Source organism: Diceros bicornis, chromosome 21, assembly GCF_020826845.1.
Source record: "Diceros bicornis minor isolate mBicDic1 chromosome 21, mDicBic1.mat.cur, whole genome shotgun sequence".
NCBI lineage: Eukaryota > Metazoa > Chordata > Mammalia > Perissodactyla > Rhinocerotidae > Diceros > Diceros bicornis.
In genome coordinates, this window is record NC_080760.1 from 26,804,915 (window position 1) to 26,821,799 (window position 16,885).

Below are 16,885 nucleotides of genomic sequence, written 5' to 3' on the forward strand. Positions count from 1 at the left end.
CACAAGCAAACAAACAAACAAAAAAGTAAACAGAAAATAAGTGTGAGTTGTGATTAAAGATTATAAAAGGGAATTAATATAGGGCTGGGATAGAGAACAACATGGCAGGGACCTCCTTTGGGTGGGATGGTTAGGAACAGCCTCCAAGGGAGGGGACATTCCAGCTGAGACACAAAGGATGAGGAAGAGCTGGCCATGTGAAGGGTGGGTGAGGAGTGTTCTAGGCCAAGGAAGCAACTTGGGCAGAGGCCCTGATGTGGGAAAGAGTGTCACATGTCCAAGAACTGAGAGAAAATCAATATGGCTGGACCCTGGTGTGCGGGGAAGAGTGGCTTGGAGATGGTGTTGGAAACAGGTGGAAATCAGACCATTCGGGTAATGCAGGCAGTCAGTATTAAGGAATATGGGAAGCCTTTAAATGATGTTCAGCTGAGAAGTGACATACTCCAAACTACATTTTGAAAAGACCACTTGTGCTACACAGTGAATATTACAGAGAGACAGAGGAGAAAGCTGGGAGGCTCATAAAAAGACTCTAGAGAGCTTTATAAGAGTATGGATCATCAAGGTTATAGGCCAAAAAGCCCTTATATAGTGTAAGGTAGATAAAATTATTAAATATTTCATTAATATTTATTATGACTCATGTAATAGATTTAGATTGGTCTAGACCAGGATGTGCTAGAGGTATATGTTGATACGCTACATGTATATGTCATAGGATAGGTTTTTTCACCCTACAGTTTTTTTTTTTAAATAATTTTATTGATTTTTTTTTTTCCCCCAAAGCCCCAGTAGATAGTTGTATGTCATAGCTGCACATCCTTCTAGTTGCTGTACGTGGGACACGGCCTCAGCATGGCCAGAGAAGCGGTGCATCGGTGCGCACCTGGGATCCGAAACCAGGCCGCCAGTAGCGGAGCACGCACTTAACTGCTAAGCCATGGGGCCGACCCGCACCCTACAGTTTGAGTTCTGCTCATTGGATTAGCTATCATTGGTTATTAATTTGTATTATGCAGATAGCTATCAGTGAAAACAAACAGAATCTTGATTCAGAACTGGTACCTCAGGATTAGAATATAAAGCTCTAGCTACAAAACACACAAATGCTTAGTTTAAGAGGGTTTGGGCTTTATTGATCATAAGAATGGGCAACAAGAAGAAGAATGTATAACATACATAGTAATAGTGATGGTGCTGGTGGGGATAAGAATGAAAGGCTATTTATCTTGAGAAAAGCCAGATAAAATCAATGATCAAATCTGTACAGTGCTGGTCAGCTTATTTAGTTAGATAGATCCAACCCTTAAAAAATCTCCATTGAAATTACTTCATGAAAAATAATGTTACTGTGAGTCTAAATAACCTTTTAACTGCTACCCTCTCTTTTAAACCCATTAGACAAACTTTTTATAACAGAATTTTTGATCAACAGATATCTCAGTAATACAAATGTGTAATAAAAATGTACATTTTAACCAAACAAACTGTATATGGCCCTTTTGTAGAATTCTAGAATTAGTATCATAGAATTTTTTGGGTTTTTTACCAGGTTAGGAGAGCAACCTCTGTGAACATTTTCCAATGGGAAAATATCATCAACTTTATAATAATATTCTTTACAACAATTTGCATTAAAATATAGCTTCTAGGGGTCTGGCCCCCTGGCCTAGTGGTTAAGTTCGGCACACTTTACTTCAGTGGCCAGAGTTTTGTTCCTGGGCGTGGACCTACACCACTCATCAGCAGCCATGCTGTAGCAGCGACCCACATACAAAATAGAGGAAGATTGGCACAGATGTGAGCTCAAGGTGAATCTTCTTCAAGCAAAAAGAGGACGAGTGGCAGCAGATGTTAGCTCAGGGCGAATCTTCCTCAGCTAAAAAAAAAAAATGATAGTTTCTAGAAGGCATAGTGATGAAAAGTGAAGAGTCTCTCTCCTCCAGGACACTTTCCATATTTATTTCAATTTAACATAACCTTCACTCTGGTTACAGACCTGCCATTCCTGCCCCCAGCTCAGGGGCTTAACATCATCGACTGATCCTTGCCAATTCAGAGACCATTCTTCCATCCTTCTCTTCACAGAATCTAGCTGACTATATCCTCCTGTCCCTCTCCCCATGAAATAGCACCATCTGTAGATGTTTAAGTGGACAAAGGATGCATTTCTTTTCATTTTTTTATCATGTGAAATCTTATAAAGAAATTAAATAATTTACATTTTGGACAAAAGTAGGGTATCACAATATGGATTTAGTGGGAGAAAAAGTGATTCAGATTGCGGATGGAAAGGAAGTTTTCTTCAACGGAGAAAAAAACTATATGTACTTGTGTGTGTTGAGTATTTTACTAATTGCACGTATTAGCTTGTCTACTTAGTGAAATTATAAACTATCTAATTTGCATTCTGTCATCCCCAAAATATCTGGTATTGTGCCATGCCCTGAGGACGTGATCATTAAATATATAGAGATAATACTTAATGAAACTATTTCTCTTCTCTTTCCAGCTTATGGTCAAATGATTCTTTTTGGCGATCATCTCGAGAAAACAATTATACCATACCTCACCCAGGAGCAAATGTGGTTATTCCTGAAGGTAAACACATAAACATAAAGAAATAAAATGCTTATTTTATTTATCCAACATGAGGATGGATGCCCTAGTAGTTAGCATTCCACTTTTATCCAGCACACCTTGGGGAAACAACAAATGGAGAAGAATTCTATTATTGTGTCCTGGGCACAAGACCCAGCCTTCTGAGTTTTATGTAGATTTAAGCCTGAATATTAAGAATAATAGATTTTCTGGGAGAGACAAGAATCCATCATTGTCTGGAAAAAGGGTCACAAACTTCAAAACCAGGACTCACTGATAAGTTGTCAATGTTTTATGTATAGGCTATAGTCTATGGATTATATTTCTTATATTGAAGTATTGTTTTATAGGAACATGGATTGTAGCAGACACAGATATTCCACCAATGGAAAGGCTCATTATTTGGGGGGTTCTAGAACTGGAAGATAAACGTAATGCGGGAGCTGCAGAGTCTTCTTACAGAAAAGTTGTTTTGAATGCTACCTACATATTCCTGCAGGTAAGAGTGAACGTCTTGTCATTTATACCCTTATTAACCAAATTCTAAAATGTGGAAGACTGACTGAACAAATTGTGAAAAAGCGTGTACAATTGATGTGAATAAAAAACACAGCTGGCTCTAGCCCATGAAATGCGAGCCTCGTGTAAGTCCACTATATTTCTGCTCTCCTGCAAATTGTGGACTAAACATTCCTTAAGGACAATTATCATACTACTATTGAGTGTGAGGTATGCCCATTTTCAATCCTACATAGAATATTTGTATTATTATTAAGTAAAGCTAAACTCACAGCTTGCTCTAACAGAATCCCCAGGAGTTCTGGAAAATATTAAAAGAATTGAAGCCTTTTTTTTTTTTAACTATTTTTTAAAATGAATGGACATAGATGAAAGTATGAAAACAGGATCAGACTAATAAAATGTTTCAATTGTTTGAAACAGTCACCTCATTTTCTGTAAACCTCAGATGTTCTTGAACATGTAACAGTTTGATCAGTTGAATTGCTCTGTCAGTCTTTTATTATTATTCATTAAAATGAATGGCCTAACCAAAAAGCTATTAAGCACCATTAAAAAATAAAAGCGTGTGGTAGCTTTTCTTTGATAAAACTAAGCCTTTAAGGCTTAAAAGATGTGTGATATTTTGGTTAGATGCCTGAGCTTTGAGGTAAATTAAAGCTACGATCACATCTTTCCCTGATTGTTTGTTAGTTGGACAACCTTGGATAAGTTATTTGACCTCTCTTAGCATCAGTTTTCTCACCTATAAAATGCGAATAATAATACCAATTCATGGGTTTAGTGTAATGCTTAAGTGATATAATATATGTAAAGCCTTACACATGATGCCTGACAGAATCAGCAAGCATTTAGTAGTAGCTATTCTTATCAACAATGATGGCTCATAACTGGCATAGCTTGGATGTAAGTGTGAAGAGTATATTTTATATATGTCATATTATCCTAAAAAATATGGCGACCTGTCCAAATAGCACTATTTTAGGTCTAAGCAGGTCTCGGTTTTAGGTCCTAGTTCTGACAATAAGTAGATATGAGTTTGACCTTGGAAAAATAATTTACACTGCCTATCCCAAAGTGAATGGGTTAAATTAAGCTTGCTTCCAGTTACAATACTATTCCTTGTATAACAAAAGTCATTCCTTTTTTCTAGAAGAGGCTGCCAATGTCTTCCTAATTCCTTTTTTATGGGGGAAATTTTTTTTCTGCTCAGTTTTTAAGTATTCACAATTTTCTGCTTCACTGCAGGGAGGTAGATTAATTGGTGGCTGGGAAGATAACCCTTTTAAAGGAGAATTACAGATTGTTCTTAGAGGAAATCATTCTACTCCAGAATGGGCTCTTCCAGAAGGACCAAATCAAGGATCAAAGGTCTTAGGTATGTGTTTCCAGATGCCAAAAGTGTCATATCAGATTTGAGAATCTATTTTAAGACATATAGCACTAAAGTACTCATCAGTTCATGATGTTATGGTATGAAAAGCTTTACAGACATTTATTAATAGTAAAGGGTTATAAAAGTAGCGAAGATTTTTAAAATTAAATCATATCACATTAAAATAGATATTGATGTGTATATTTTAAACCAAAATGTAATTCTTTGCAAAACTAACATGACAAATCTCTCCATATGTGTATTACTTCTCCAATCTGGTTTTCTTGATAATCTTTTCTTTATATAAGCAATAATACTTTTCATATTTTAGTGCTTTTCTCCTAAAAGCTAACTTTTCTACACAGTATTCCATTTACAGTATTAATAATCTGTGGATCAGTTGACTCTGCTATCAGTTATCCAATCACAACTGTTGCCGAACTTGAACTTCCCTGTTGCATTTGTGTGACTGTACATAATCCTATTTGAGCCTGGAAAGCAAAGGAACTGAGCGAGTTTAATTTGGTCACAGTTAATAACTGCATTTATTAATACTACTGCATTAAAAAGACACATACTAGCATGTGCTGTAGTTGCTACACTATACAATTTCTAAAACAGTGGCAATCAGTAAATAGGGGGATAAAAAATGGCTTGAGATTGAATTAGTCAGCTCTCCACTGGTAGATGTCCTGAGGCAGACAAATTTTATCTTAAAAAATTTTTGTTTTTATGTGTTTATTTTCTTATTTCAAAAGTAACATTTCAAATACAGAAAAATATCAAGAAAAAATATGAAGAAAAATATACATCTTGCTGATTCTAACCCCCTCTTGAGGAAACTAGCATTAGTTAGCAATTTTTACATGTCTTCCCATGTTTTTTATCTATGACTATATTCATATTACATATATCGATTTGTGGTGGTAGTATTGTGCCTTTTACAAAAACATGGTCAAACTAAATATATTACCATGCAATTTTCTTTTCTCAGTAACATATTATGGATATCGTTCTAGATCAATACTTATAGATAACACTCTTCCTTTTTATAGCATATTACTGTACTGTATTATGATATTATAATTTATTCCATCATTCTCTTATTGATGTCCATTTGGATTAATTCTAGTTTTATAATATTTCTAAATATTGTTGTCGTAAGCATCCTCATTCATGTTTCCTTGTGACTGGCTTTAATTTCTATGGACAGATTCTGAGAAGTGGGTCAAAGGGTCAAAACCTTCTTATATAGCCCTGAGCAGATAACCCCATTCATTCTAAAATGTCCAATCATTTATTAAAATATATCAGTGAATTGTTTAATTTTATACTGGCACCTAACTCAGTACTGTGTGGTAAATAGGAGTATGTTTTTCTCCTTCAGGGGTGTTTGGTGAGCTGGATCTTCATGGAATTCCACGGTCAATATATAAAACTAAGCTCTCAGAAACTGCAGAGGCAGGTTCCCAAGTCCTGTCTCTGATGGATGCTGTGGATTGGCAGGTAGAGGAAACACCATGTCGTACAAAGTGAATACGCACAGTGGGTCAGCTGACAAAGGTTTCTTCTTGATTCTCAGGGACGTTTATTTTCTTATATGATTAACCAGATGAGAAGTGTGTATTTTGCAATTAGCTTTGCACTCAGAAAGCTGATCTGATAGCAGGCATTTAAAAATTGTGGTCGCAAAGGTCCTTCACTTGAGGATGAAGGATATATAAAGAACGTTATGAATATATTTGTCATGAGAGGAAACTATGCAAGTTTTGGGGTAAAAAATTATTTTTATGTGTGTCTTTCCCACCTTTCAGGAATGTCAAGTGATAGTTAACTGCGTAAAAAAAAAAAAATCTGAGGAAATTTTTTAAAGTGTATTTAAGTATTTTTATTTATTAAGTATTTATTTAAGTATTAAGTATTTTTAAGAACATTGTCCCAACCAGTTTTTAATAAAAATATGAATATATTTGCTTTGATCTGTTTAATTTTTAAAAAGTATATTGCCTGGGATTTTATTTAATGACTGAATTAAATTTAAGGAAATGCTGAGATAATTCAAAATTTAGAATTCTTAATATCAAACATAAGCATATTTATTTTTAAAGAGCTAAATGTATAGTTTGTTCTTTCTGATAATACCATGATTGCTCATCAGATATAAATTAAATTGGAATTATTTAATAGTTATTATTAAGAAATAGAAACCTATTTTAAAAATTGTTCTTGAATTTACCACTTGAATTTTTCTAAGGAGGGGGAAGAGATTGTGATAACAACCACAAGCTATGATTTCCACCAGACAGAAACTAGAAGTATCATTAAAATCCTGCATGATCAGAAAATTCTCATTCTCAATGATACCCTTTCCTACACTCACCTTGGTAAGTTTGTTCTTTAACCAAATAAATATGTAATTAAAATGTCCTGAAATATTCAGATTTTTAGTCTTTCCTTTGTAATTACAATTATTTGATAAAAAATCTCACAAACATTTTTGAGGAGCATTTCACTCAGATTGGTGCTACTATTTATGTGTTGGCTACCAATAGTCCCTGCTGTATGCATTCATTCATTCAGCAAATATTCAGCGAAGACCACTGTATCTAATTCAACGGGGTAAGGCTGGCACTTTTTTTTTTCTTTTTTGTTTATTGAGATAACATTGGTTTATAACATTGTATAAATTTCAGGTGTACATCATTATACTTCTATTTCTGCATAGATTACATCATGTTCTCATGTTCACCACCCAAATACTAATTACAATCCATCACCACACACATGTGCCTAATTATCCTTTTCGCCGTCCTCCCTCCCCCCTTCCCCTCTGGTAACCACCAATCCCATCTCTATTTTAAGCCAGCTTCTAGGTGATTCTTATGCACACTGAATTTTGAGAACCCTTGATTCAAGAGCATCTCTGTCTTGGTTTGTTTCATTAGCACCTTCCTCAGCTGTAACGTATTTAGACAAGCTACAGCAAAATGGTAAAACTGTAATTCTCAAGGAAAGAAGGAATTAATCAGAATCATCTAAGATGATCTTGCAATCATCTTAGATGATTTCTTTAAATCAAAAGGAAAAGGTTTCACTGAAGAACATTTTAATTGTAAAACAAATGATTTTTGAAGTTTGACATTACAGATTCTTTCATTTAAACTACCAAACATTTCTCTCTGTTTGAAATGCACTTGCTTCTCTAGAAGTTTTGAATAAAGTTTCTAGAAATGTAGAATGTAATTTATGTTTTACAAATCATTAAGATGTAAATGTACAAACTGTGTTTGATATGCTACTACATATTTATAAAGAATTGTGGTGGGGGCCAGCCCGGTGGCACAAGCAGTTAAGTGCGCGCGCTCCTCTGCGGCGGCCCGGGGTTCGCCGGTTTGGATCCCAGGCGCGCACCGACGCACCGCTTGTCAGGCCATGCTGTAGCAGGCGTCCCATATAAAGTGGAGGAAGATGGGCATGGATGTTAGCCCAGGGCCAATCTTCCTCAGCAAAAAAAAAAAAAGAGAGAGAAGGATTGGCAGATGTTAGCTCAGGGCTGATCTTCCTCACAAAAAAAAAAAAAAGAAGAAGAATAATTGTGGTAGACACAAAATATGCCACAGGAGATGTGGAACAAACCAAGGTTTAGGGTCAGGAGAGATAATATCTGTGTGTCGCTGATTGTCCACATGGCCTTGGGCAAATTCTTTTACTTCCCTACCTCATTTCCTCATCTATTAAAATTACAATAATCTTCTCAAGTTGCCTTGTGACAGTATTTGGGGGTATAATTTGAAGTGATTGCAAACTACCTATGAAGCAATAACTTCATAATTGCTGATTATAAAAATCTAGTGTAAATAGAATACTTTTGATTATATTTGTTTCATAAATAAGAAAGTATCATAATTTCAGTCTGCCATCTTTGTATGTTTAAGCATGCAACTCTAATCAGTTCATGCATTCGTGTTGACTTTTGATATATTAGAAAGTTATGTGGCCTATGAACTGCAAAGAAACTAATGAGGACAGGTATTTCTCAGCATTGGTAATAATCCAGCTGTCTTTCTTTGCAGCTGGAAGATACCATGTTCCTGGAACCAGTCAGAGCTACACATTAGCAGCTGATGTTGGGATACTGAGTAGGAACATCAAAATACTTGGCGAAGATTATCCAGGTTGGTTCAAGGAATCTTTTGGTGCACGTGTCCTGGTCAGCTCATTCACTGAAAATATGATGACATTTAAAGGTTGGTACAAATTCACTTCATTTTCCTAAATGAAATGTAACATGGTGTCTTCTGTGTTATTCAGTTCTTAAATAATTCTCACTTCCTTATAAGGTCACACGTGTTAGAAAACAAAATTCAACTGAGTAAATTTTAAAGATCGTATTGGCTTTATTCAATGATTCATGATTTGGCAGCATCCAGTCTAGCTCCCTGGAGCTCCTTTCTATACAAAATGAAAGACTTTTATACAAAATGCTGTACAAAATGAAAGACTTTTATAGGCAGAGGGGAGCAGGATCAAGGAAGTTAATATGAGGCAAAAAAGCAGATTGTTATTGCAAGGTTACTTTCCCTTAGGGGATGGCAGGGGTCTGTCAGGCAGATTACCTAACTAAGGCTGATCAGGCAATGCCTGTTTGAGGGGTTTAAGATCTCATTTCTGGGAGAGCCGAAACTGTAATTAAGTGAAGTCTTGGTTTGGTAATATGGGCTTAGCATAAGTGACTCCATTTTGGGTTTTGTTTTTAACACATGGAAAAATAAAGCCTTAAGAGGGACTGTGTAGCCCAGGTGAAACCAAAATCCAAAGCCAAATCCCTAACATTATTCTACTTATTTTATCTTCATAGACAATAGAATTATCAAATTAACAATGACCTTAGATAACAGCTAGCCCAGCCTGTCATCCGAACAGAAATCATTTTATAACAAGCACAACAGATCTGTTATTTTTGTTGGAAAGAAAACCTCAAACATATACCAAAAATAGAGAAAATAGTATAATAATTCCCAGTGTACTCATTACCGGTTACCATAATTATCAGCTTTGGTCAATCTTGTTTTGTCTATATGCCCACCCCCTCTCTTCAAGCCCAGGGATTATTTTAAAGCAACCACATATATTTTTCTTTTTATTGAGATATAATTGACATATAACATTGTGTAAGTTTAAGATGTACAATGTGTTGATTTGATACATTTGTATGTTGCAATATGATTACCACCATAGCATTAGCTAACACTTCTATCATGTCACATAATTATTATTTCTTTTTTGTGGTGAGAACTATTATGAGCTAGTTTCTTAACAGCTTTGAAGTTTATAATGTAGTATTGTTGACTGTAATCATTGTGCTGTGCATTAGATCTCCAGGACTTATTTATCTATTAGTTGTAAGTTTGTACCCTTAAACATCTCCCCAATTATCTCACCCCCTGGCTCCTGGTAACTGGCATTCTACCTTCTGTTTTCGCTAATTTGGCTTTTTTGGATTCCTCATATAAGTGATATCATATAGTATTTGTCTTTCTCTATCTGATTTATCTTACTTAGCATAGTGCCCTCAAGGTCCATTCATGTTGTCACAAATGGCAAGATTTCCTTCTTTCTCATGGCTGAATAATGTTCCATTGTTTATACATACTACATCTTCTTTATCCATTCATCCATTGATGGACACTTAGGTTGTTTCATATCTTGGCAATTGTAAATAAAGCAACCACATATTATTTCATCTAGAAATATTTCATTAGGTAACTCTAAGAGACTTTTTTAAAAAATCTATAGGTATCAGACTTAAAAATGTTAGTGATAATTCCTTATCATCAAATGGTTATTCAAATTCCACTAGTTTTTTCTTTTTCTTTCTTTCTCTCTCTCTTTTTCTTTCTCTTTCTCTTGCACTCTCTTTGTTCAAATCAGTATCTAAATAAGATCCGTGTTGCAATTGGTTATGAATCTTAAATCTCTGTGATTCATGTCTCTTTCCTTGCAATTTATTTATGAAAGAAAACAGGTCATCTGTGCTATAGTGTTTCCAACAGTCTAGAATTTAGTGATTGCATCCCTAGAATTTAACTTACTCCTGTCTCCCTTGTATTTTCTATGCATAGGTAGTTTAGAACTAGAAAAATGATTAGACTCAATTTTTAGGCAAGAATTCTTCATAGTTGGTGGTGTACTCTTCCATTAGTAGGCATATAATGTATGATCGTTTCTCCTTTTGTGATGTTAACAGGCATTAATAATCGTTGCTTAGATCTATTAAATCACTGAGGTTTAAAATGGTGATATTTTCATTCTACCATTCACTCCTCATTTATAATCTAGACTACTTCTATGAAGAGAAGCTTCTCCAAACAACTATTTGACTACCCTGAAGGACACGTTTATATAGGAAATGTAAGAAAAATGCTTGATTCTTTCCTCTTGTTAGCTAGTTTTCAAAATAATGAGTTGGTTCCCAAGCAGCCTCCAAAGATGACAAGAAGTTTTGTTTTATTTTATTAATATCATTATAAGCTTCATGGATTTAAACATATTTGATATGTTCTAATCCATTATGATTGTTAATCTTATTGATACTCAAAATGCCCCACTATTGATCTTCAGAACCTCTTGCTGTTTGTGCCTAAGTTCTTTTGACATAACTTAGGTTTTTTTGGCCTCTTCCCTTTCTGATATGGCAAGCACATATTGTAATCTTTTCTTCTGAGACTGGGAATACTACGTTGTTCCTCCAAGTAACCCTCATTCTTTTTAGGAGGGTGGTATTTGGATCCCACAATCTTGGTACCACAAGTAGAGCATTTATTCTTGACTTGCACTGTTTCAGCAGATCCTCACTTGTTCACAATACCGCCTAGTCCTTTTTGCAACAGCTCTAGTCTTAGAAAATCTTTATTTGGGCAAGCAGTTATCCCACTATAACTTCTGCCTATTGGTCATAGTCTGCCAACAGAAGCTTAAGTGATGATGATGATGATGGTAACGATGATCATGATATAAGATCCCAGGCACTGTGCTAAGCATTTAATACATATTATCTCATTTAATCCTCATAGTGCTGTAGCATAATATTGTCCCCCTTTTAAAGATAAAGAAATAGATGGTTAGAGGGGTGAAATTGCTCTGACCTTGGATACTAATCAATGTCTGTCTCACTTCAAATCCCATGATAGACTCTATTCCCATGACAAACTTTCCTTGTTCCTGTAAATTGTTTTGTGATGTAAGTAAGCACATCTATGGCTTTTGTAGGCCCAGATGGTCTGTAGTAACCATTTCTTTGTCTCTATCTTATTATCCTAATGTCTCTACCATACATCCCATTGCTGGCTCCTGGAATTTGAGACAGACTTTTCTCTTCTAGTACAAAATAACTCTTCTCCAATGCATTTTATTAGATATCAGTTTTTGAAACAAGGAATATCCTCTACTGTTTTTCATCAGCTGTGAATCTCTGTGCCTCAGTTTCCCTATCTAGAAGATGGGAATAATAAAAGTTCCTAACTCATAGAGTGTTGGATGAGAATTAAAGCACACATTGCCTGTTAAGCAATGTGTACAGCACTTGGCACAGAGTCATCCCTCATGGATTGTTGCTGCTGTCACTACTAATCTATGAAATTGCCTCTTGTCACCTCAGTGGTACTTATGACAAATTGATCAGCAGATGCTTGGCAATGCATATTCTGGAAGAGATTATGTAAAGATAATGCCCTTGAAAGTCTTTTAGAGCATCAAAATTGAAATGTCAGGTGAATTGTACCTTGTGCCTTATGGCATGCATTCTCGACAGGGACAGTATCACCACCAGCCAGGTGAAAATTGGCTCTTAGGGGACATAAAAAACTTAGATAAACAATGGTTTGTAGCCTTTCAAAGGGCCACCATACATTAACAGATGTATAGTATATCTGTGGTATTAAAATTTCATGGGGAGAGGAGGCTATTAGAGAAAAAATGTCTAAAAAGGCTCTTAGGGGAGGCAGTGAAAAAAAAGTTTGGAAATACTGCCTTATTTGGATTAAAGGAGCAAAGAAAATCTAATGAGATTTCTATGAAAAATTTGAAAACACATTTGTAATGTGAAAAATTATAACAACTTTTGTAGGTTTTCACAAATTTTTCATTCTGTTCTAAGGAAAAAAATTAATTTTACCTTCCCCCCCAGGAAATGCAAGAATAAGTAATGTGGAATTTTATCACAGTGGTCAGGAAGGCTTCAGGGCTAGCACAGATCCAAGATATGCTGTGACATTTCTTAACCTAGGACAGGTTTGTACTTTATTTTTAATTTTTGCATATATTCAAAATAAAGTATTTTGATTTTGATTTTATTTTCATTTACCTTTACTAGTCATATCTTAGAATTGCTAAGACTATAATCTAATATAATAAAATTTTCTTAGATATTTTTCCCATTAACTTTTTTAGACTCGTAGTAGCATTTGATTCTACGTATTTCATGCATTTATTTATGGTTAGTGAAAAACCATAGAAAAAGGAGTGCAAAGGTGAAAGAAATGAAGATCTATAATAGTATTTCACATCTGCATTTTATGTTGCAATAACCAAAAATATTTCCAAATAGTTTTTATTAATGTGAGGATTGCTTAAATTTCTCAAATGAAACACATGTCTGTATATCCATGCCTCTGTCAAAAATGGGAAAATAAATCTTGTGAGAGAGCTGGTGACTTAAGAAAAAATGAGAGAGTTCATGTTTCCTACAGAAATAAAAAATAATCTTGTAGGTTTAAAATTGAAGCCCCTAACCTGCTCATGGACTGGTTCCTATAGACATTTGAATTGTGACCAGTTGCTGAGAGTATCATCTTTTGTAATTAAAAAAAAAGTCCCTGCTCATCATATAGTAAAATATTCTGAAAAATAATTTTTAGTTGCTTAGCATTTTATAATGATAGAAATATAAATGCATAGAAAAGTACTTGAGAATGTTTTGTCTGTATTTCAAATAAGCATACTTTTTTTGCCTTATTTAATCATACATTCAAGATATATGGAAATTTCCCAGGATCAAAAGACCTACTGGGAAATCATCTCCTTTAATGGAATGTAAATTGAGTATCTTATTTATCAAGGTTTGTTTCCTGAAATCACTTACTTTAATTTTTGTCTTTAAATATATTTTAACTTTATTTTTTAAATGTTCACTGAATCTCAATGTTTCATAGATTCAAGAACATGTCTCATCTTATATTCGAGGCTGTGCATTTCACAATGGCTTTTCCCCAGCAGTTGGTGTGTTTGGGACAGATGGATTGGACATAGATGATAACATCATTCACTTTACAGTGGGGGAAGGTAATATAATAATATATGATCCAAATTAAATGTCTTTCTGAGGCAATTTTGTCTGTAAACTCTAGAGCCATGCTGTCCAATTGATCTTTCTGCAAGAATGGAAGTGGTTTATATCTGTGCTAATATGGTAATTACTAAACCACATGTCGTCATTAAGCACTTGAAATGTAGCTAGTGTAACTGAAGAACTGGATTTTTAATTTTTTTTTTCAGTCTTTTTTTTTTTTTCGTGAGGAGATCAGCCCTGTGCTAACATCTACCAATGCTCCTCTTTTGTTGCTGAGGAAGACTGGCCCTGGGCTAACATCCGAGCCCATCGTCCTCCACTTTATATGTGGGATGCCGCCACAGCATGGCTTCCCAAGCAGTGCGTCAGTGCGCACCTGGGATCCGAACCTGCGAACCCCGGGCCGCCACAGCGGAGCGCGTGCACTTAACCACTTGCGCCACCGGGCCGGCCCCCTGGATTTTTAATTTTAATTGTACTTAAATTTAATTGCACTTGCTTTACATTTAAGTAGTCACATGTGGCTGTGGCTGCCATATTGGACAGAACAGCCCTAGAAGAATTATTTACCAGTCCATGATCTTATGTGAGTTATCTAATCACTAATAGTTTAAGTTGCTATGACTTAAAATACTCCTCACATATCAATCAAAAAGACGATTCACAAATAAACATGATTATTTTATAAAAATTATATTCAATTTTAGGTGATTATCCTTTCTTGAATATCAGTACAAAGCATAATACAAACTTACTTAATGTGTATAAATTTATGTGTGTGTTTGCTAAAATCTGAGGTGGAGCCTGTGGACCCACATATTTAACAAGCACCCCAGAAGATTCTAATTCAGGTAGTCTATTAAAGAGGTCGAGTTTCACTATTGAAGAATCCAGAGGGCTCACTCTAAAATCTAAGAGGTTCATTTGTCAGGCTCAAACAGGAAAATTAATTTCATGGAAAGAAATGAAAGACATTCCCCATAGTATTCATTACAAATTTATATGTATTTGGGGGGATTTTCTTTTTTTACAGGCATAAGAATATGGGGGGATGCCAACAGAGTCCGAGGAAATTTGGTTGCACTTTCAGTTTGGCCTGGAACCTACCAGAACAGAAAAGACCTAAGTTCAACTCTCTGGCATGCAGCGATTGAGGTAGTGTGAACAAATTTGTAATTATAATTACACAAAGTTATAATTTATAATGTCCTTATTGAACATTATACTTTCTGTAGAAATTGTAAATCTCAAAATGTCATTGAAAACCATTTCTTCCTTGGATAAAGATTGATGAACTAACAGAATGAGCTAAGTAAAGGAGTGAATGAATTTTCTTAAAAGATGTTGTGAGCTCCAACAGCTGTTGGATTTTTCTTTGTGTTGATGTCCATTGGTTTAAATAGTTCTCCTATTTCCTTGCTTCTCCAACATTAATTATCGCTTTCAAGTTCCAGTATAGGGTCTCTCTGCTGCTAATTGACTGAGTGCCTTGCACATATTACAACTTAACTCTGGATTTAGTTTACTTCCATATTTATATGGAAAATTAGAATGATAGACTATAGCATCTCTAAAATCTCTCATCTAAAATTCTTATGATTCTATATGTACTGTGTTTTACACTTATCTGATATTACTAATTGGACCGTTCTTGTTTCCCATGAAGTTTTGTCAATTACTATAGGTCTTTATTGAGGTGAAGAGTGAGATTACAGGCAAGAAAACAGAAAGTGCAGAAAAAGGATTTGGAGGAAACACAGCTTCCTCTTATTTTTATTTTATTTACCTATGCCATAGGAACAAAAAGGAATTAAAAATAGCTCTCTTTGAAAGATGGGATAAGATTGAGTTCTATTTTTGTGCAACTATTAATAATCACCCTAAAGTAAAATCTGAAAGCCTGCGACTTAGTATACATTTATGAGGTAATAATGTTCTCTTTTCATCTATTTATAGATGTTAGAATGTAATCAAATGTCAATTCCAATTCTTTCAAGTTATCTATATCTTTTGAAAGAAAAGGTACTTATTTTACTTTTAGGAATTTCATTTAACTCTATGTTTATCGTAATCTTTAAAAATAAAAGTGTTTAATATGCTTTAAAGAATTGAGATCTTGACTGTTTTGCTGACACCACAGGCAAGAACTAAATCTTCTGTGCTCTATACTTTTCCTTTTCCGCCACTTTGACTTGGTTCATAAAATAAAATTGTTTAGTAATTACCTAACACTCATGGTAACCCAGTTATTTATTATAGCAGGTTTTATTTAAACTAGTGAATGCCACTATTGAATCTTATGGTCCACTGTAATTGCCTTAGTTGTCTTTTTCTTCATAAATCAAATTGATAACAGAATATCACCAAAAAGAGTGATAAAATCCTTGTAATCTTGCTATAATACTGGAATTTGGTCTATGGCTTGTAAATATTGAACCACATCCAGTGGATTTTGTGACTGAAATAAAAAACAATCTCTTTAATGGAGTTTTCTAATGAAGTCTAAGGTATAGTATGTAGTGATGGTTTTACACCAAGAACCTAAGGTAATTTCAATACTTCATTTGTATTATAAATTTGAATGGGTGAATAATGAATTAAATTTTTCCTCCTGCAAGTGTAGTCATAATTAGTTTTCCTGTGTATGTTACATACTTACTCACATTGTATAATTGTGTAAGAGCCTGACCCAAAGCATTTTCTTTATCTAGATAAATAGAGGGACCAATACAGTCTTACAAAATAACGTCGTGGCTGGATTTGGAAGGGCTGGATACCGCATAGATGGTGAACCTTGCTCAAGTAAGTCTTTGGCATAGAGTCACTAAAACTAGGAAAGAACTTGTCCAAATTTGTTAGAAGTAAATAATTATTGTTTGTAAGTTGAATATGTAATATCTTCTCCTGGATGCTGAAAGAACTCAACAAGCTAAATTATTTCAGAGAATATTCGGTCTAAAGAAAAAATTAAACTCGATTTTCTTCTCATCCTTCACCCACATCACCCCTCTTAGGCAGTCCCAGGATGCCACGCTCTCCTC

General features: G+C 34.8%; 1 protein-coding gene across 1 annotated transcript in view; it reads left to right on the top strand.

Annotated features, from left to right (window-relative positions):
• PKHD1L1 (PKHD1 like 1) overlaps nt 1-16,885 on the top strand; it is a 166,194-nt gene that overhangs the window by 99,942 nt on the left and 49,367 nt on the right. Inside the window, 10 exon segments of the mRNA XM_058564477.1 lie at nt 2,516-2,604; nt 2,955-3,103; nt 4,372-4,501; nt 5,886-6,004; nt 6,753-6,882; nt 8,572-8,745; nt 12,684-12,787; nt 13,708-13,837; nt 14,878-14,999; nt 16,556-16,646. Of these exon segments, the coding sequence (XP_058420460.1) occupies nt 2,516-2,604; nt 2,955-3,103; nt 4,372-4,501; nt 5,886-6,004; nt 6,753-6,882; nt 8,572-8,745; nt 12,684-12,787; nt 13,708-13,837; nt 14,878-14,999; nt 16,556-16,646 (1,238 nt within the window).